Source organism: Eulemur rufifrons, chromosome 19, assembly GCF_041146395.1.
Source record: "Eulemur rufifrons isolate Redbay chromosome 19, OSU_ERuf_1, whole genome shotgun sequence".
Lineage (NCBI taxonomy): Eukaryota > Metazoa > Chordata > Mammalia > Primates > Lemuridae > Eulemur > Eulemur rufifrons.
Window position 1 is genome coordinate 24,021,413 of NC_091001.1, and position 22,175 is coordinate 24,043,587.

General features: G+C 39.3%; 1 protein-coding gene across 4 annotated transcripts in view; it reads right to left on the minus strand.

Moving 5' to 3' along the window:
* Positions 1 to 797: 797 nt before the first annotated feature.
* The window catches only part of SLIT2 (slit guidance ligand 2), a 345,922-nt gene continuing 324,544 nt past the window's right edge, over positions 798 to 22,175 (minus strand). For 3 of the 4 annotated variants that reach the window (XM_069493906.1, XM_069493904.1, XM_069493905.1), the window contains 7 exons: positions 21,627 to 21,764; positions 21,274 to 21,514; positions 19,820 to 19,950; positions 9,185 to 9,339; positions 4,131 to 4,419; positions 3,681 to 3,892; positions 798 to 2,600 (listed from right to left, as the gene is read on the minus strand). In XM_069493906.1, coding sequence (XP_069350007.1) covers positions 2,359 to 2,600; positions 3,681 to 3,892; positions 4,131 to 4,419; positions 9,185 to 9,339; positions 19,820 to 19,950; positions 21,274 to 21,514; positions 21,627 to 21,764 — 1,408 coding nt within the window. In that variant the 3' untranslated portion in view covers positions 798 to 2,358. The remainder of the gene's footprint in view (positions 2,601 to 3,680; positions 3,893 to 4,130; positions 4,420 to 9,184; positions 9,340 to 19,819; positions 19,951 to 21,273; positions 21,515 to 21,626; positions 21,765 to 22,175) is intronic. The other variant, XM_069493903.1, reaches the window with a different exon arrangement.

Here is a 22,175-nt window from a genome sequence, read left to right on the forward strand (position 1 = left end):
AGAGTTTTACAGAGATGAATGAGATAGTTCATGTAAAGGCTTCACATAGCACCTGGTACATAATAAGCATCCCAAATGCAGTGGCCATATAGATAACACAAACCTAGAAACACAAATCTAAATCACGTCATCTTCACAGATGTTTCTTTGTTTAATGAATGATTTAAACCCCTTGGAAAAAACAAGCAATCAATGGAAATAGATAAATGTTTTACAATGGTGATATAATATTTATATAATTAAAACAAAGACATTTTAAACAAGAATGAATAGAAGATTGGATGTCCACGTCCGTAAGACACAGTGTGTGTGAGTGGGTGCCTCTGTGCATGTTTCTCTTACAAGGAAATAAAGAAATCTTACAGTGGGTATTAATATTGCACCCAGCCAGTATTGCGGCCCTGTTACAGATGGCATGTCTGCTGCTACCAGCCCTGGCCTGAGAGTGGCAAAAGCACTCCTTCTTTTGTTGTTTTCCATCTGGTTCTATTTGTGGGGAAAAGAAACAGAGAAGAACAAAAACAAAAAAAATTTCACCTTAAACTTCACCTTACAATTTTAATAAAGAAATTAATTAAATATGTACTTTTTTTTTTCCCTAGCAGAGTGTGTGTTCTTATATCCATCTCTTTCATGTGGCCATTCCAAAGTCCCCAGATATAACAATAAGTGAATCAAACCAATTTCTGGCAACAAAAAGGTATAGATTTTTCTTCTCTGTTCTTTCTGTATCATTTTGATTAACAAAGTATTAAGGAGGGGCCTATGATGCAATTTCTAAGAAAACCACCAAGCTGTTAATGAAGTAAATATCTGTTTAATTTACAAACATCAGTAGTGTAACTGATATTAGTCTGGAGAAAGGCAAAGCACACTGAATTATACAGGTACATCTAATTTTCTTTGTAAAAAAAGTTTTTGGGAAGAAACATCTGCATCTTTACAGGGCACCCTGGGATTTTAATGAGGGAAGAGCACAGTCCACTATAAATCATTATCAATTCTACATTGTAATTTAGCAGCAAACATGTTAACATGGGAACATTAAGGTAATAAAGGAGTTTTATTGTTTGGAAAAAAAAATCACAGTTCTTGACATGACAGTCTTTTTTATCCCCACCCCCCCAATAAATGGGCAAAAAATGTCAAGGGAATATTAATTTGTGAAAGGTCTACTTTCTAGTGTCGATTGCTATACACCATTTCTTTTCTGTGAGGGTGTGTTGTAGAGGGTCACTTCCTTCTGTACAACGGCCATCTCAGACACAGATTTTTGTTTTCCTGCCTTGGACTTTGCATACTCATGCAGGGGTCCTGAATGACGCCAGTAGGTCAGTGACACCCGCGGTCAGATGTCAAGGTCCACAAACAGACCAACACATATTTATCCCAAGATAAAACCCTATGTTAGTACTATTGTCAAAAAAAAAAAAAAAAAAATCCTGATTTTTAAGTTTGAAAAATGTACAAAAATATCAGGATAATTATAAATTAATATATATTAAAGCATCGAGAAACAGCAAAAGGATGGCCTAAAATGTTAAGTACAATGTACTTTGATACAATAAATATTTCTCACTGGAACTGAATACTGTATAGGGCTGTTTAGAACTCATAGAAACAAAAAATTCATATTATTACTAATTTATTTATCAATAATCTATTGGTTCTTTATCCTCTCCTTTATCATTTATATTACAAAAACATTAATACTGGAAAACGGTAGATAAACACTTTCGTGTGCTGCTTCTGCTGACATGCTGACATTTAAAAGAAGATAAAATTCATTTTTGCACTTTCATTTCCTGTCGTGAGTGGAACCCAGATCTCTAGGACACTTTGTATGTTGGACAAAATATTTCTCATCTGTTTGTTCTACCTGTGAGTTCTGGAGCTCCTTTCCCTGCATCCTCATTCACACACGTGTGCTTGGGATGTCCTAGCGACCGTCGCTGATGTGCAGGAGGGCACACAGGCTGTATGCTCTGGGCAATGTCACCCCGGGACACAGTAGCTCCTCCGTCCCTGGTGTGTGTGTGTATGCGCTTCTGCTCGTCTTCAGCATGTGCCAAAGATGGGTCCGGGTTGCAACGGTTCCCATCGTGGTTCTAATGCCTGCAGGTAGATCTTTCTTCGTACTTCTCCAGCGCGGGGGAAGCTTTAGTTCAAGCATTTATTTACTTATTTATTTTTTCCCCAAAGGCAGAAAAAAAGAAAAGTCTTTATTCTCATAATAAAAATAAGTCTGTTCTGTATTTTACAATATATTTCAAATATTTCCACTATGAAGCCTTGATTAGTCCGACACGGTCGAGAAGCAGAGAACATTTTGCGAAGACGGCGCTGCCGGGGCTGCGTTTAGGCCGCGCACCTCGTGCAGCCGCACTTCACCACCTTCTCGACCTCGTCCACGAAGGAGGACCCGTCCGTGCACTCAAAGGCGTATTTCCGCCGCTTGCTCCTCAGCGGCCCGCAGCACTGCCCGCCCGCACACCCGCCTCTGCACTCCAGCCGCGACACCTTCTTGCTGGTCTGGCAAGCGGCGTAGCCCTGCTGCTTTTGGTAGTAATCTCTTATCCGTTCCCCTCGACAGGAGATTTCTAGAAAGGAACAAAAAGCACGAGCGTTTTAAGGACAGTCGCTGTAAATCATGCAGAGTGACCGTGAATCGGGAGGTGCTGTCTTGGCTCCCCCTTTGCAACGTACGCTGCATATTCTTGGCCGGTGGCACGGCCTTGCTATTCTTTCAAAAATACTTCTTTTTGGTCTTTCATTTTCAGCAAAGTGAATGCTAGATATGTAGACAATAAATACAATACTATTGCACTGACAAGAAAATTGGATTCTTAAATCTTTTCCTTCATTGCAAAAAACGGGAAAAACACATATCTTCTGTTTCTACACCACTAACAGCTGGTTTTGTTTACCACGGGGAGCAGTTTCAGAGAGTATGCAATTTAATTTACTAGACCTGGAGTTTAATAGTATCCAATCTGTTACTTAATACAAGTAACATTCCACTAACTTCATAAATTACCCTAGTAAGAAGTACGGAGTTCAAAAAAGAGACATCTGCTAAAAGCTTCCACCGGGCACGTTCCTGTTGTCTCGTCCCTGACACACGACAGGGAATCCGGGCCAGCTGGAGGCAGAGCCGGCTCTGATCACGCAGAGGAGGAGGAGGAGGGTGGAATAAGAAGTCAGCCTGTTTCCGTCCTTCTCACCCGCATAATTTGCTGTGATAAATCAGTCAATCTTAAGGTAAAAGGTGATTTTCTACTAAAACTAGAGCAGAATTATTAGCCCCATCTTCTCTGTGCCCACAGATGAATTAATAATATATACGGATGAGAAGAGCAGGTAAAGGTAAGAGGCAAGGAAAGTAAAAAGTAAATGTGCTTCTCCATAAGGTAGAAAGGAGGGTTTCACAGCACATCAACTTGGGAGGAGACATCGAAAGGCTGTGTAAAACCCTGTGCTGGAGGTTTAGGACGTTTCCCATCTGGTGCCTTCGTAACACTGGAAAATAAATCAACAGCAGCAACGGCAAGTAGTGCAAAGACCTGATATTCTCTCATATTATTCATCTGTTTTTGTTTCACCGTTTATCTCTCTTTTCAAAGATGGGGGGCCCCTCTTGCTTCGCCAAGCCAGGGAGGTGCCCAGCTGGGCAGGCTTACCCCGATCACAGCTGTCCCCCGTGTATCCGCTGATGCATTCACAGTAGGGCTGCCCCAGTCCTGAGAGCCGGCACTTCCCGTGCTTACACTTGATGGCCTGGCAGGGGTTAAACAGATCCTCCTCTTCATCACAGAGGACACCCCCATGGCCCTCCAGGCACTTACAGCTGTAGGAGAATGCGTTGATGGGCAAGCAGGTACCATGTACGCATCTGCAGGGAAGAGGAACACAGGAACGGGAATGCGTTTGGCAGAGGAAGTAAGAATGGCTGGAGGTAAGATAAGAATGGAGGATGACTGAGCACGTATGAGGGGCAGAGTGCTAATGGGCTAAATTCTTTCCGTTCTTCCCTCCCTCTCTCCCTCCCTCCATCTGCCTTTCTTCCTTTCTTGGGTTTTGCTTTGAGGGTCTGAGTGTGTGTGTTCAACTATCAAGCAGCACAGACTTACTTATTCCCGAGACATGGGTCATTGGTGCGCTGGTCACAGAGGGGCCCCATCCATCCTTCCTGGCACTCGCAGGTGAAGCTTGCCTGGCTGCTGGGCTGGCACGTGCCGTGGGCACACACCTTCTTGTGGCACGGCTCACAGCCGGGCAGAATGCCTGTTTGCATGGGCACCTTCCTGAAGTCCTGCAGCTCACTGTTGATGTAAAGGTTCCGGATGCAGCCATGGAAGCTGGTGCCATTCTGCCCAGAGGCCTGGCGCAGAGATGCCACGTTGTTCTTCCCGGGCATGCCTGAGGAGGGACACCGAGTCAGAGGTCAGGCTCTTTCGGGGCTCCTCAGCCATTTGCTACCCAGAAATACTGATGCTTGGGACCTTATCCCCCACCTACTGTGTCAGGATATCTGGGCAGGGTGGGGGGTGGGGCGTGGAGTAGGGACAGAGGTGTGTTTTTGGAAGAAACTGTAAGCACGTCTAATGCACAACTAGAATAAAGTACCTAGTTCATTGATGGTCAATCTTTAATTGTTCAAATTTGTTTCAAACAAAATTTTACATGGACACATAAATATATGAAACCTAGAGGCAGGGCTGCTGTACTCACAAACAAGATTGGGGGCTTAGTGCTCACTCCTCTCCATGCTTCCCCTCACTGCCTTCGGCCCCGCACCCCTGGAAGCCCAGAGCCCCACAAAGCTCAGTTTCAATCCCCTGACTAATTCTTCCCCTTATCTTAAAGATGAGGGCCCAGGGCCCAGAGAAGTCAAGTGACATGCCCAGTGTCACCCAGCAAATTCAGGTAAGAGTCAGGTGGGCGAGACAAACCTCCTCAGTCCCTTAAGTCAGGGTTAGGTCCACCAAGTTTCAGAAGGTGAGAGCTGGGTTCACACTGACCATTCCCCCTGGCCCAGCCGAATTCTAAGTTAGCGACTAGTCCAGCTCATCACTGGCAATGTCCCTGAGCTCAGTCACTGATGTCAGTGCCTGAAACACTTGCCCCGATTCACATCAGGACAGCATCTCATTCACATCATTTTTTTTTTTTTTTTTTTTGTTAATTGAGAGTGAAGCCTTCATAGTCCAAGGAAATCATGAATACAAAAGAAATTCCTTCAAAAACAGAGTGTTTGCAATCTTTGGCCATACACATTACACTAGTGACAGTCATCTGGTAACCCTCATTTTGGCAAAACTGAGGAATCTTTCCATAGCCTAAGCCAGACCCTTAAATAGTTCCTGGACTGCATCCACAGGAGGCAGTCATCTCGGTCACTGTGGGGTGCGGGGAGGGAACTGGCGGCCTTTGGGGTGGCGGCTGACCTTCCCCACTGGTGCTCATGCCCTGGCCGTGCCTGGACTCTGAACTACTGGCTGGAGGTTCTAGGCTGGGGAAGACCCAGGCTCTCACTCTCCAGGGTGTTGTTGGTTATAAAGACCAAGAACCACAGCACTCCTGGGCCCTGCCTTGTGCCACCCTCCCCCTTTCTGCCAGAAGCGGCCCCCTGTGTGTCCTAGCAGGCACCAAAGTCAGACAGCTAGGTGTAGAAGACCAACAGGTTAGAGGTCAGGTCTTTATTTTTGGTTCTGTGTGCACTTGGGTCAGTCATTTCTTCTCTTTGGGATTTAGTTTTCTCATCTACAACATGAGTGGATGGGCCAGAGCAGCTACTTCCAAGCTTGTCATATATAAGAACCACCAGAAATGCATATCCAAAGGCAGCTTTCCAGCCACCCCGCCCCCAATCCTGAGGTTCTGATTCTGTAGAGAAGGGGAGAGGTGCAGAAACCTGAATGTTAACATGCAGCTCAGGTGACTCTGATGCAGGTGGTCCATGGTCACACTTTGGTACTGAAATAAGTATCCTGACTTTGAAATTCCATGAGTACAGGCTTTTAGTCTATGTCCCTCCGGCCTTGGAAACTGGTTTCTTTCTAGAGCAGGTTCATAAGGATGAAATTTACCATTTCCAGGAGAGGAGTAGTGACAGGAAATTCCTTGTTCTGGGGTTAATCTTTCTAATTTCATCATATCCATCCATCATAAAGGTGTGGACTTCAGTGACCACACATTAGTGATCCTTTCTTCAGAGATTAAAAATAAATTTCTTCCCAAGCTATTTGTAATAGCTCATTTTGATGGAGGCACAATCCACATATGTGCACATGTCAAGACTGAATACAGATTGGCAAAGTTCCACAGCAGAAAGAAACAATTAGTAAATGTGTTTCTTTTAGTCCCAAAGCTAACAATTACAAAAGGCCCAGCTTTGATTAGAGTAATTTGTAAATGTAAATGTTTATACATCACACTTATATTTGACTTTCAGTAGGATATCATAAAATCAAGAACTATCCTGAGTCAACCTTTTCATGTGTTTGGCCAGGGAGCTATGTCTTAATGGATAAACAGAAGTAGATTCATGATTTTTTTTTTTTTTAATCCTTTCCTCTATGCCATGGACCTAGGCAGAAGTCTATCAGTCAATTAATAGATAACTTAGTAGACGATTTTTAGCCTTAAACTCTACATGCTTCAAAATGACAATACAGGGACCAACTATCAAGATGGATGTCCTTCATCCCATTGATGCATGCGTGGGTATCTGTGTGCGGATCTTCTTTATTTATTTAACTTTCGTCCATTAAGTAATAAAGGTTCTGGTTGGACTGTTATACAGGAAAACATGACTATTCAACTGTTTTGTGTTAAGTAAAGACTATATCATCGGCAGTTGATAACCCAATGGTAGGTTAAGCTGCCTCTCCATCTTGCCAGAGAATACTTCTGCAAGGGGCCATGGCATACGTTGCATGACCCTGGGACAGTCCTCCTTGGGGAGCATCCCTGTTTCTAAACTGGACTTGTTTACCTTGTTCTCCTTTGCTAACTCAGCTTCTTATGCTGTTGCCATATAACATTCCAGGCTGTGGTCTCACAGGTTTCTTGCATTTTAAAAATCTGAATCACCTTTGAGACTGCACTTTGAGCTGGAAGGAAGTGAGCAGTGGGGCTGGGATGAAAACAGACTCCTTCAGGCTCGGGTAGACAGAGGTGCTCTGTGGATTCCTCAGGTCCTCTATCCGTAGAAGATTAGCACTTCGCATTTTGGAGTTGAAATTTTTTTTTCGTTTTTTGAAAAATGTTCTGACCTAAAACAATCCCATCCTGTATTTAAAAAAAAGTTTTTGTACTACATTCTAAAGGGGTTTTAAAAGATTTAATGAAATGGTTCCTAATGAAAGCATAATAAAATCAAGTGAAGCACGAGTCCAGAAATAAAGAGCAAAAAGCCACGAAGCTTAGGTTGCTTCCCTTTTTGCTTTATGGTAAGAAGTGAGTGGCAATGTAGGTGGATTGGAGTTAGATCTGGACTTAACTGAGGTGTCTATTACATAATAGTGAACTTGGACAGGTTATATAAAGTCCCGGAGGTTGTCTCTCAGAGGCCGTAAAACAAAAAATAATACCTATTTCTTAAGGTCTCTTAGGATTAAGGCTACAAAAAGGGCATTGGGCACATAGCATGGGCTCAATAAATATAATTTCTTTTCTTTCAAATCACAGGTACATCTGTGACTTGCTTCACTCATCCCAAAGCAACCCTGTTAACTGGAGTACAGGCAGGAATGGAAGGTTTTTGTTTTGAATGAGGCTCAAAGTTGTGACTCCCATGAAGCAAATAGATCAGATGACTTGCAGAGAAGATTCAATATGCAATCCTTTAATTACAATGCACTGTAGTTACTTGAAGATGTATCTGCATTCCCCACTTCCCCGGGAGCAGAAGGGAAGTTTCTTTTTAACTTTGTATACTTTATGTATCCACTAACGTAGTTCCAAGCTTATGGTAGGTGCTCCATACATATCTACAGAACTGAACCAAAGAATCTGAACTGTTTCTAAAAACAATGAAAACTATCAAAGTGTTAAGATTTTCCACTACTGAAATTATTAAAAATAGAAGTGCTCTGGACTTAAGGACAATTTGCAAAAATGCCCTCAGAGAAGGCTTTGAGGGGTGAATATAATGACGTAACCTCCCCAAATTGTTATTTTGCAGGGAATGATGTCAACTTCATGCAAATACCAGTCATGGTGAAGAAATCGGGCACATTGACCTCTTCAGAAGCTTTAGCTTATTTATCTTCAAATGAGTTAGTTTTATCATTAATTCAACCCAATTTGATGTAATTTAATTCAAAGCATCCCAATTCAGTATTAGCTACTTTCTTGCTCTTTTGCCTGGATTTTGAAATTCTATGCCTCCAGTTTATATTTCCTCCTCTAGACAGAGAGAAGAGTGGGATCTCGCTCCTTTGTGGGTCCTCTTCTCTAGGCTTCTTTAGACTTTGCTCTTACTTCTGTCTCTCATCTATTTATTCTTCTGCCTTGTTTTTGCTTAAAAAATAAAGTCCAGAGTCTTTATTATTCCAAGCCCTAACCTACCTTTCCAACCCACTCTCTTGTTCATTGACCTTGAGATCTTAGCTTAACAGAACTACTTCCTGTTACCTCAGTACAATTTATACATTTACTTAATTAACTAACTGGATTTCATTGATAATTATTCTATCATCCACATGAATTAGCAACTGTAGTGCAAAAACTCCAGCCTGGTAACATCTGATTGAGCTGCCAGGGTTTGACTCCTCACTGGAACTGATGGGAGGTCATTCCCTCCCCAGTTTACATCGAGCTTGTTTCATCATTTTCTTCATTGCCTGATTTGTCCTTTAACCCACTTTCTTTTTCTATAGACATATCAAATATAAGATTAAATGATATGATGTGCAAGTCACCTAGTGTGATAGACATGAAAGAAACATTAATTAATGTTCTTCTCTATCCCAATGACACATTTAGTTAGAACCTGAGGCCAGGATTACAAAATGGTCGCATAAAACAGATATGTTCTATCCTTGTTGTCTGTCTTTGAATGATTGATGACTATTGGTCAATGATAAATATTGATGCACTAGGCATCCATAACTTCAGAATTAATCCATGATGAGAATCACAAGGTTTGGGGAACCCATTAAATTTGGAAAGAGCTTACCTCCTACATAAAGTGGAGAGTCAAAATTCAGAGTGGACTGCTTTGACAAGTTGGTGATGATTTTGGGACTCCCTCCATCCACGGACAAAGAGAGACTCTGATCCAGGGCAAGCAGTTCCACAATGTGGAAGTTTCCATCATTGATTGTCTCCACACTACAATGGAAAAACAACTTAGCTGAATCTTCTTTTCATTAAAGAAAAAGAGTTAAAATACAAACTTCAATAAGCACTCCGAGGGAAAAGACACTCATCTAACATTAGTGAAGATAAAGACCACTAGTTGATTTTTTTTTTTTAAAAATATATTTTTAAGGAGATGCAATCAATTCCAGCTTCCCAGGCACTGAATACAAAATGTTCATTCTCCCATGGGGAGAAGAGGAAATGAGTACATTTTATCATTATCCAGCCACATCCCCTCAGTATGTAGAAATTATAAAGGATAATTTATGCATTTGCCTTTAAATGCCAAAAAATTCCATTTACTAAGATAATGTCTGCTGCTCCAAAGAGTATTGAAAAGACAAGGAACCTATTGCTGTTTCAAATATACTCTAAAGACATGATGTTAGGGGGTCCCTGGCTTTTGCTCTCATTACACTTTACATTAGGACTTATCAGAATCAAACATACACACAAATATAACAAGAACCAACTGGGTAGAATCTTTGCATTTTTGAAATTTGTTAGTTGACAAAATACTCTTATTTTCTGTGCATTTTTCAGAGGGGTGCTCGTTAAGTGATCTAACTATGAAGGAGTCTATGCTCAGTGGAGACATGGAAATAACAGATTAAATAAAACACTTAACACAGTCATATCTAGAAAATTTAGCAATGATGGTGGTTTTTCAGTTTCTTTTCTAAAACTTTAAAGGGTCAGTTTTAACAACTATTACTTCCAGCTTCTAAGAACCTTAAGCGGGCTTACAAAAGTTCATCAAATGGATAAAAAAAAAAAAAAGATTAAGAAACTGAGGTAAATGGAAAATGGACATTGAAAACCAACATAAAGTTGAGTGCAATTAGTAAATATATACTATGTGGTTTTAAAAGGTGGTTGCAAATCTAACTCTGGTGTTACAGCAGGAAAAAAGAAAACAGGATCAATGAAACAAGATCAAAGAAAAAATAGGATCAATACACAGTGCAGTGTCAGGAATATATTTACCTTTCACTGTACAGGCAAAATATGGCATAATGGAAGTTGGGGTCAAAAAATAAACAGTGATTATTAAAAACCTAAGATAGTAGGATGCTGACTAGAAAGACTGAACAAAGATTCCAAAATTGAAATATGTGAGCATATGATAGATTACTCCTAAATATGAATGCCTATATTCCCTATATGAAATAATTGCCTAAATTTCCAGGCACTGATCTTTAAATTTGCAAAAAGGTCAAGCCTGAAAATGACAGAAACATGTATTAAAATTTCTGCATAGTTCTCACCACTATCTAAACATATTCCATTGTTTGCTGTTAAAGAATATAATGTTTTTTTGATTTGATAACAATATGGACCATTTTGCAGTAATATGAAAATATCTGAAGTTCTCTCAGCCTATGTAGTTAGAAGAGTCCACGTGTGTAGGGACCTGTCTCAGACATCAACTTTTAAAAAGTGTTAGATATACCAACCAACATTTTTGCCTTCTGCACATTTAATTATGCTAACACTTAACACCATTAAAATTGGCAGACAAAACAACAGACTAGGAAATTACTTTCTAAATAAAGTTGCATAGCAACTGCTAGTGGCCTTAAATATGATTCTCTTCTAAGAAGATATGCTGTGTAGTAATATCTGCTAGTGGTTAAACATACAGATTTTGGAGTTAGACAAACCTGGATTTGAATCCTGGTCCTGCATTTATTAAATGTTTGATCTTAGATAAGTTACTGGATTACTAGTAAACTTCAATTTCCTCTTGAGTAAATACTAATAAATATTTCTCCTTTCTATGGTTAATTTTAGGTGTATATGAAATGATTTTTTAAAGATGCATAGCATAGGCTGGGCATGATGGCTCACACCTGTAATCTCAGCCCTTTTGGAGGCTGAAGCAGGAGGACTGCTTGAGGCCAGGAGTTTGAGACCAGCCTGGGCAACATAGCGAGACTCATCTCTAAAAAAAAAGCTGGATGTGGTGGTGCATGCCTGTTGTCCCTGTTGTCCCAACTACTTGGAAGGCTAAGGCAGGAGGATCACTTGAGCCCAGGAGTTCAAGGTTACAGTGATCTATAATTGGGCCACAGCACTCCAGCCTGGGCAACAGAGCAAGACGCTGTCTCACAAAAAAAAAAAAAAAAAAAAAGCGTAGCACAGCCAATTTAAATGTTAGATATTAGTATGACCATCACCACTACCATGACCACCATCATCATTTAAATAATTCAACACTGGCCGGGCGCGGTGGCTCACGCCTGTAATCCTAGCACTCTGGGAGGCCGAGGCGGGTGGATCGCTCAAGGTCAGGAGTTCGAGACCAGCCTGAGCAAGAGCGAGACCCCGTCTCTACTAAAAATAGAAAGAAATTATCTGGCCAACTAAAAAAAAAAAATATAAAAAATTAGCCGGGCATGGTGGCGCATGCCTGTAGTCCCAGCTACTCGGGAGGCTGAGGCAGTAGGATCGCTTAAGCCCAGGAGTTTGAGGTTGCTGTGAGCGAGGCTGATGCCACGGCACTCACTCTAGCCAGGGCAACAAAGTGACACTCTGTCTCAAAAAAAAAAAAAAAAAAAAAAAAAAAAAAAATAAATAAATAAATAATTCAACACTATTTCAGAATCTTCTTCAGGAAGAAATTTAATTGAGCTTTATGTTTAATATTAATTGTAAGATAATGCTAACACTGGCAGAAACTATGCCCCTTCTTTGGGGCATAGTTTGTTCAAGTTACTAAAACTTTTAAAGTAAAACATTAAAAAAAAGATAGACATAAAGAAGGTAGAAGCCAATGGTTTTTCTTTTGTGGTCATTTATGGCTCTCTAAGTGGTTTTATATGAATGTTCTGTGAACACTGACTTTAATTAAATTATACATATTAATGATGAGGCCCCTTATTTTCCTTTAAAATTAGATTCTTGGTCACATTATCAGTCTTTGAAAATCAATATAGGCACGTCATTGGCAATGATGGCGTCTGATGCAGTACTACTGAAAGACTTAGGTAAGACCTTTAAAGTTTTATACACCCTAATGCAGTGTTTCATCTGGGAACGTGGAGGTAGGTAGGTTCACCTTCAATTCACTTTACCTGCTGCTACTGCTTCTTTATTCCCTTTTCTGTTCCATTTTATTTTGGGGGGGGGGAGTACATATCTTAAATCTCTGCTAATTGTAACCTACTTTAAAGAAGGGGCCATTATCATTCATTTCTGTATTTCTTAATGTATTCAGCAGAGCCTCTGGTAAATAGTAGATGATTTTATATAAAATATATATACACACATATATATATATATATGTATATATATATATATATATATAAAGTAAATATAAGGGAGATGTGTTAGGCTTCAAGTATATTTAGGAAAGGACCTCTGAAAGATTCATTTTATTAAAAACACTGGAACTTTCTGTGGCAGTGTGCTGAAGGATAATGCTGGGAGATGAACCAGCTTGTGCTAGCTCTCACTGGATGTGTGATCTTGGGTTATTGAGACCTTAGGCAATTTTTCTCTGCCTTTTTTACCTCATCAGACAAATGCAAAGAGTAAGCGCAAGGAATTATTAATATCTAGCACATACTGCAGGTCCGGTGCTGTTCTAAGAGCTTCACATGACTTCCCTCACTTAAACCTCACCACAAGAGTTGGCACTTGGGATACTCAAGGTGACACAGCTTGTTAGTCGCTAAACAGATTTGAAGCCAGGCTGCCCGGCTCCAGTGCACTCATGTGCTCTAATTTACGCTCTCCTTTTATAATCAACAACCTGAAGAGTACTCAGTACCATACAAATGACATGTGTTCTCGTTCTCACCACTAACAAGCCTTTAATATGTGATTTCCCTTCCAAATAGCCTGGGATAAAGTTTTATAGCAAGTAACTATATGTGATGGTCGCACACTTTGGTACATTTACTAAAAATCATTAAATTGTAATAAAATATAATAATCTTATGAGAGCTTGAAGGTTATGAGAATTCATATAAAGTATGTGGATTTGAAAATGGGGTTTGGATTCTATTTTCCCAATTATGAATGAGATTCCGACTGGCTTGATTTTTCTCACCTTAGAAGTTTAAAATGTCTAATCTGATTATTCCAGAACCTGACAGGAATTACCACGAGCTTGATTCTATTTATATCTCCCTGGAATTAACTGAGACTTCAGCCTGACCTTTTAACAGGTATCGTAAAATTAATATTTTTAGATTCTTTTTTTTAAAGATGATACTGTGTGATGGGGCCTGAAGAGAATATGTAAGAGTTAAGAATATAAATTGGTGTTTTACACTGTCTTCTATAGCATGAGACAAACTAGGGGATGTCCAGGGATTCTTTACCTAATACCCTTTTAAAATGAACGCAGTGATGGACGCACCAGTTGTTACATGGGAAGATGGCCTGAGCTATCATTGATTTTGCAGTATCACAGTCATCTCCTACATACCCACTTGCAATGCACAGCATCCTTTTGAGTTTCAATAAGTATTGATAAACTCTCCTTCTCCACTCCCTAAGGAACTATATATTTCACGACTCACAAAAGTCATAAGTGAAACACTTAAATTTGAGCCCTTTCACCGGGAACATAAATTGCATTTATTGCCATTATTATGTAGTTTAGTTTTACTATAGTCATCCATTACCTGAGATTTGTTTTCTTGACTCTCTAGACTACACATGGATGGATGAAACCAAAGCAGTTATCCAACTATGCCTGTGGTTTGCTACAGAAAGTTTAAATTCTTGGGGCTTGAAAAGAGGGGCTCTAAGATGTCTCTGATTTTCTTTGTCTACTCTATTTACCCAGGACACATTAACAATGACATTTTTATATTTATATCTCAACCATACATCCTAAGATATTTCAGTAGTTTCATAAAGATAAAGAGTTCATTTTTGCATATGTGTCAGTTTTTTGCCTTAAAATTTTAAAGTATCTGGTGGCATATTCCATGCAATGAAATAGGAATCAGAAACCAAACAAACGGCTGGGTGCGGTGGCTCACGCCTGTAATCCTAGCACTCTGGGAGGCCGAGGCGGGTGGATCACTGGAGGTCAGGAGTTCGAGACCAGCCTGAGCAAGAGCGAGACCCTGTCTCTACTAAAAATAGAAAGAAATTATCTGGCAAACTAAAAATATATATAGAAAAAATCAGCTGGGCATGATGGCACATGCCTGTAGTCCCAGCTACTCGGGAGGCTGAGGCAGTAGGATTGCTCAAGCCCAGGAGTTTGAGGTTGCCGTGAGGTAGGCTGACCCCATGGCACTCACTCTAGCCTGGGCAACAAAGCGAGACTCTGTCTCAAAAAAAAAAAAAAAAAAAAAGAAAGAAAGAAACCAAACAAACTTAACTGGTCATCTCACTTTGGTATCTCTGCGCTGAAGATCTGTCATTCTGTCATCTGTGGAGTGTGGAATGCCCCTGGCTGTCTCTTTAAGTCGAAAGCAATAGGAAGCCAAAAGGGATTAAATTTATGTATACTCATAATGGTTTTTCAGAATTAAGTTTTACAAAACAGTTTATCAAGTAATGTTTTATTTTAATCAGTGCTTTTAAAACAGATTAATTTAAATAAAGCATACTAAAATACGTAGAAAGGGACCTTTACACTTGAACATACTGTAGATTCAGATGTGAGGCACTGAAGTTCTCGTGCATACTATACTAAATAGTTTTCAGTATTGAGATATCTGAGCATGAAAAGTATGTATAAATCACCATCTCACCAATTACTGTGAGCCTACTCTGTGCCAAGCACTGTGCCAGGTGCTTTAGATTCATTCATTCTCAACCTCCCGTGAAAACCAAATACAACTGAAGTTGTTGCTATGAGAAAACCAAAGCACAAAGGGGTGAAGAAACTTGCCCAAGTTTATAAAGCTAGCAAATGGTGGTGCCTTTCCCTATGGCGTATCAAGAATGGCTGAATTTTTATACTGGAAATAAGATGACCATACAGCTTCTGTCTACTGTCTGCCTCCCCAATGAGACTGAACTTCTTAGGAACAGAGTCTATCCTCGTTTTTTGTTTGTTTGTTTGTTGAAATGTAAGCCTGTAAATTGTATAATCCAGAGGCTATGTAGCCCACCAAACCTAATAGTAGACAGTAGAAAGTCACCTGAAGTTGAATAGGTCCCTAAATATGGAAACTGATTTAATATATGACATGGTTCTATATTAGTAATAATAATTACTAACACAGTGATATACTACTAATACAGAACAATACCATGCCTTAACATCTGACGTTCTCATTTTTAAACAGTAGTTGACTATGTTCCTAAAGAAGCTGTCTGTTTTGGAAAACGACGTTAATTTCAATCTAAAGAAAGAAACATATATTTTTTCATTAAGAACTTTTGTAAAAATAGTTTCTCCTTATCTAGATTTTAGCAAGTCACTTTGAATAACAGTGAATTGTCAGCCTGCTTTAGAATAAAAATTTATTACTTCATCCCTATCTGAGGGCCTACATTAGCTTTAGGTTTAGGCTGCCATTCATTCATGACACTATTACTGAGTTCCTCTTTATGCTATTCTCTAAGTGCTACAAAAATTGGGCATTTGTGCCATATTCTACATCCATCCCCTTGTTAGGCAGCTCATTTCATCTCTGTTGTTACGAGTTACAGCCTTTTAGGCAGTGGGATATTGGCAAATGTTTTAACAACTGGCTCTCTAAAACAAAAACAAAACAAAAAATTTATAACATTTGCTAATTTTTGTGGTAGAAATACTCCCAATCTGGATGATTTTAATGCAAGCATCAAGCATGATGTCCTGAAACTTGGCTATGGGAAAAGACACACACCATCGGGTCTCAAAGTACAGCTCAAATGTATTCCTTTTACACAAGTGTTTCTCAAAGTCTAGTCCCTGGAGCACAGCATCACCCTGGAACTTGTTAGAAATGTAAATTCTCAGCCTTACCTGAAATCAATTGAATCAGTAACTAGTGGTGGTGCCCAGCAATCTGTGTTTTAATATGCCTTACAGGTAATTACAATGCATACTTTGGAAAACAACTGCTCTATACCACTGCCTGTATGTCTGGTTCTCTCAACAGTATGTATGTCTACAAGAAGCCAAGATCTTCTGTCAGGTTATAAGAGTAAAATGAGAAAATGTGTGTGCTACTTTATTTCTATTGCTAAAGGAATAATTACAACATCTTACGTTTTCCTAAATACACTTAAAGCTACGTTAACTACTATTTTAATCCTAAATAGTAGTTGCCTGTGTATCCAAAGAAGCTGTCTGGTTTGGAAAATGACATAAACTTGAATCTAACGAAAGAAGCACATATTTCTCATTAAGAATTGTTTAAAAAAGATTCTCCTTGTCTAGAGTAAAAGGAAGCCACTATGAAGGGTGGCAAATTATCAGCCTAGACATAACTTCATAAAATAATTGTCCTCATACTGATTTATTTGAAAGAATAACTGACATGTAAAATGAAAATTTTAACCAAAAATATCCTATAGAAACAATAACGTAATGTATTAATATTTTCCCCCAATTCTGTAAGATTTCATTTTATTTTTGAGTGGTAATGGCATTCAAAAAGCTCAAAATCAACATGATATAATATGACATTCATGCAGAAGTCCTGTTTCTACTCCTCTCCTCTCTATGCCTAGTTTTCCTTTATGCAAATATATGGAAATACAAATACTTATATTTGTTTATCTCCTTTGACACTGTTTAATTTTTTTCTTTTTAACTGAGCAATATATCTTGAAAACATTTCAATATTATACATACAGAATTTCTTCATTTCATTTCCTCTTTCCTTCTCTCAATCCTTCCTCCCTTTTCCTTGATATTAGTTATTAATTTTATTAATATAAAATATATCATAATTAATATAAATTAATAACATGTATTATACATATTTATATGTCTGAATTCTTGGTAATCATTGTCTCTTTTCTTTTACCAAAAAATAATGTGATAGCTTTTCTTGATTGGTGTGTCATAAACTAAAAGGCACGAATTAAATTAAAGCTGTGTTTTCCCTAGACCTAATATGATATGTCTCTAGTCTGCCAGCAGAAACATGGGCTTCCGGTTTCTAATAAAGAGCGTGCAACATGATATTCCTCTTATGCCACAGGGTACACTCTATTGTTTATTAGGCAAAAGTGGCAATGAACATAAACTCAAAAAAAAAATCTCTTGATAGTAAGTCCTAACTCGGATATAATCACTTGGGTTTACACAAATTATCTAGAAATATTTTCAGTATATTTTGTGCATACCCTAGCTTTAATAATCCAACCCCAAAATCTTTGCTAAGGTTTCTGAGAATTCTATGCTGCTTCAGTACATAAAACAAATCAAAAATAAAAAGCAACAATGAACCACAAATTTCTGAAATATTTTTATGTGCTGAAACACACTGAGGCTATATAATTTAGGACCTAGTAATATCTAAAATGTTGACACTAATACATCACCATTTGGAGATAAAAATAACCATTGTATTCCACTTAGAAACCAACAATTATGTGTTTGTTTCCATGCTCCAAATATTCCTAAGTGGGTTTGCTTACCACCAAAGGACTTACTGAATTCCCCTCATGGCTGCAATTGGCATCTGCTTTCCCAGAACTATTATGAAGGATCAAATAAGATGTGAAGTCTTCTGAAGCACATTTATACATAAAAGAATATCAATAAGACAGAGGCCAATAGCTCCACTTTATATGATAATTAATGTTCACTCACTTGTTGACAAGTGTATTTGGCCTACAGATGTGTTTTGTCATCATACTGGGTATTAAAAAATGGGAATTTCTATTTAAAAGAGAGAAAACTTTATATTATAAAAAACAGGCCGGGTGTGGTGGCTGATACCTGTAATCCCAACATTCTGGGAGGACGAGGCGGGAGGATTGCTTGAGGTCAGGAGTTTGAGACCAGCCTAAGAAACATAGTGAGCCCCTGTCTCTACAAAAAAAATTTTAAAAAGTAGCCACACATGGTGGTGTGCACATATATTCCTGGCTACTCGGTAGGGTGAGGTGGGAAGATCGCTTGAGCCCAGGAGTTTGAGATTACAGTGAGCTATGATCATGCCACTGTATTCTAGTCTGGGTGACAGAGTGAGACCCTGTCTCAACACAGACAAAACAAAACAAAACAAAACAAAACAAAAATACTCCCCAAATCTCCCCCTATACCAAACTCCATATATTTCTGCCTTTCTTTTAAAAATCTGGCAAAATCTGGGCTCACAGTTCCCCATGGCAGCAGTCAGGGAGAACCGAGTGGACATAATCATGATTTGACAAAGATTCACTTTTAGTTCATTCCAGTCACAGCCGCTCCTGTTAAGTTGCCAACATCAAGGCTATTTATAATAGAGGAATATTTATCTAAAAAGGTAGATCTTTTAAAGAACAAAGGGTAAGAGCACATTTTTTTCTTGCACTTGGCCCATTTAATTCGTTTATATTACCTGCCTAGAAAAACTGAATGCTTATTAGATTGTGACCTCTTCTTTGAAGGGTGGCAGTTATTTCTATAAGTGAGAAAATTAACTAGGTAACTATCTGCAGGATGATAGAGAATTGGTGTTGAGCCTGAACAGAAGGACTATGATGGTTAAGTCTTAGGCACAAAACATCAACATTTATGTTCCATGAACACCACCCCTTTCCAATCTTCAATATATCATCAATATCATTATATCATTAGAAAACTTCCAAAATGAATGATCAAGATTACCTATCACGGTATTGTATGAGTCCATTTGCTTATTATTTGTAAGCTCCACAAGAGCAGGGACTTTGTTCCTTAAAGCTAAGAACAGTGTCTGGCTTGTTGTAGGTGCCAGATGGTAGATGTGTGCTGTATGAATGGCAACTAGAAGTTACTCACAGCCCTGGGTATCTTTGTTTGCTTCTCTGGTGACCCCCTCACCCTTCTTCACCCAGCTCTGAGCTTTGGGAAGCTCATGTGCAAGCTATATTACTGGAATCATTGGATTCCTTGTTTTCTGGCATCTGGTTTGGCCAACGGGGAGCACAAGCAGGAGATTGCTGGGAGGAAGAAGGGTGAGTTTGTGTATTTCAAAAGCTGGTTCCCTCCCTGAAAGCTGACTTGCAAACTTCTATTGAAGGTTCCAGCTTCTGCCAGGCAAACCTCTCTACAAAGCCTCTTCAGAGCATGGATTTCCATAAATGCTCTCTCCCCTCAATCCTACAGGCACATGGGTGGGAACACATCCTTCATTTCTACTATCCCTGCCACCTCTTTGTACATAGTCCTCTTATAAATCTCTCCTCAAATTATCCAACTCCAGTATGCCATCTCTTCCTGCCAGGTCTCTCAGTAAAGCCTGCTGGAGATAAATTATTCCCTCCCCTTCGCATTACAAAGTAATAGAGAAGCAGTTCTTCATTAAACAATTTTTTTCACCTTTACCCGTAACTGAGAGATCTTCACCTGTAAATGGCAGAAGCTGGGTAAGAGCCGGTGTCGTAGCTGGCACGAACACGCCCCCGGTAGAGCTCTACTGCAATATGGTCTTTGTCACCCTTATACAGGAGGATTCCACTGTCTTCATCTGTGGCAATCTAGTGGGAAGTAACCCCGGCATTACTACGATGTGCAGTCAACCAAATGCATTTCATCACAAAAACAAAACAAAGAAACTAAGTGAGGTGAAGAGGTATTACTAAGGTTTATTTTTCCCTTATGGCTTCGAGAAAAATAATAATGCATGCTGAAATTATTGCTTGAAAGGTGACTTATTCCTAAATTACTTTGTTGCAAACAAATTCAAAAAGAAATTTAAAAAGAAAAATAACAAATATGCATGTAAACCTATTGGATGTGCTTAGAACTTCCTTTGCTGGAGATTTTCACTTACCTAGTCCTTTTGCTCCTATTATGAGTTTTATTTATGGAATATATGAAATATGACTTCATTGAGCAAGATCGATGTTCATATCCCATATAAAAAATGAATTCTTTACTGTTATGCCATGTGCAGGAGGAAATCTGTTTTATCCTACTCTTTGGCTTTTTTGGTCTTTTAAAGGACAAGCTAAGTAAGTTAAGACTTAAGCCCAAACACCCCTGTGTACTTTTCATAAGAATTCAGTGTGGCAAATACCGGAAGGTAGGGACACCTGCCTCCCAGAGTCCTCTTCCTCATGACTTCAAAAGAACCCCCCTACCCCTCACTGGAGTGTCAGGGGAAATGAAATAAGAAAGGGTGGGGTCTGTGGGAAACTGGCTAAAGTCATTTGAATTCAAAATACGTTAAACGATTTTGCTTACCAGATTAAAAAAAAAAACAAAAAACACATAGTCCCAATTTTTCCCATGTACCCTACATTTATTACCCCAATCTAGTGTACTCTCTTCTACAGGGGTGTGAATGACTTTCTCAAATGTACACAGTTGACCTGGCAGAAAGACTTAAACTTTGAGTTTGTTAATTTCATGTCAATTCTTCAAGGTCCTGGGTGAAGAGGTAAAAGGTACTGGCTGAATCCAGGTGTTCTTTCTCACCTGTGCTCTTCTCAGCATCGAGTTTCCTAAGAGCCTCCTCTGTGCAAAGGCTGAACTGCTGCGCCATAAAAATAAATGAATAAAATGCCTTTGCCAGAGCATAAAACAAAGAAACATATTTTGGTGCTGTCTGTTTTATTGTTTTCCCCCAACAGGATCAAGTAGTGAATAAAAATACCTTGTTTCCATTTTGTTTTGAAAATACAAATGTTGAAGAAGAATTACTAAAGTTTTCCACACGAGGAGCATTTTCTGTCATTGTCTTTAACCATCTGTTTAAGACATACTATCATTCACAAACTGCCACAGATGTTTTTTTCTTGGAAGTTGAATTTGCTTTTTAAGATCAGATCAGTTCATGAGAGAGGGGGAACTCTTACCTGAAGTGTGATGTTTGTCTGAGGCCGAACCTTGGCTGAAGGAATTTGAAGGTAAGACTCTTTGTTTATAAAATTCACACTGACCAATTTTTCACACTTCTCTCCCTGGTAGCCAGGCAAGCACTGACATATTGGCTCGTTTATCCGGATGATGCACTGAGCCCCATTCTGACAATCAAAATTATCACAGGGGCTGGTACGGGGGAGGACCATGGGTGGAGAAAACTCACAGAACAGGCCACTAAAGAGTAAGGAGAAAAAAAAATATGTTCATGAGATTTTACTTAATTGCCAATGTGAGTTGAGACCTGTAAGACCTCACTCTACATATAAATGTGCACTTCTGCTTTTACCTGTACCCTTCAGGGCAGATGCATGTATAGCCGTTCACCGCATCGGTGCAGTGGGCTCCGTTTCTACACTTGTTGTCTTGGCAGTCGTCAAAGTCGATGTCGCAGTGCTCGCCTATGTATCCTGGCGTGCAGTCACATCTGTTTCAACAAGCAGGTAAATGGTTTCAGACCCAACTGAGCCAAAATAAGTAAAACTTGCATTTCGTCTAGAAACAATGGCACTATCTTTAAAAAACTTATTTAGAACAGGCTTATAGAGCCCCCAATTTAATGGTTGCCTAGAAAATAGTACTGTTGTGCAAAGTATTCCATTTCTCACTGGGATCTATGAGCAAAACAGTGATTTCATCTCTCTGATGACAGTGAGCATCCAGAATCCCAGCAAGGCCAGAATTACTGTACCAGGTTCTCTTCCTTCCTCCCTCTTCCTTTCCCCCCTCTCTTCCGTTCTTTCTCCCCAATTTATTTACCTAGGGTGCCCTTTATTTTCAGTTCTGCCTAAGTCATTTGACCACTGAGATGATTAAACTGGTATGTTATAAAATTTTC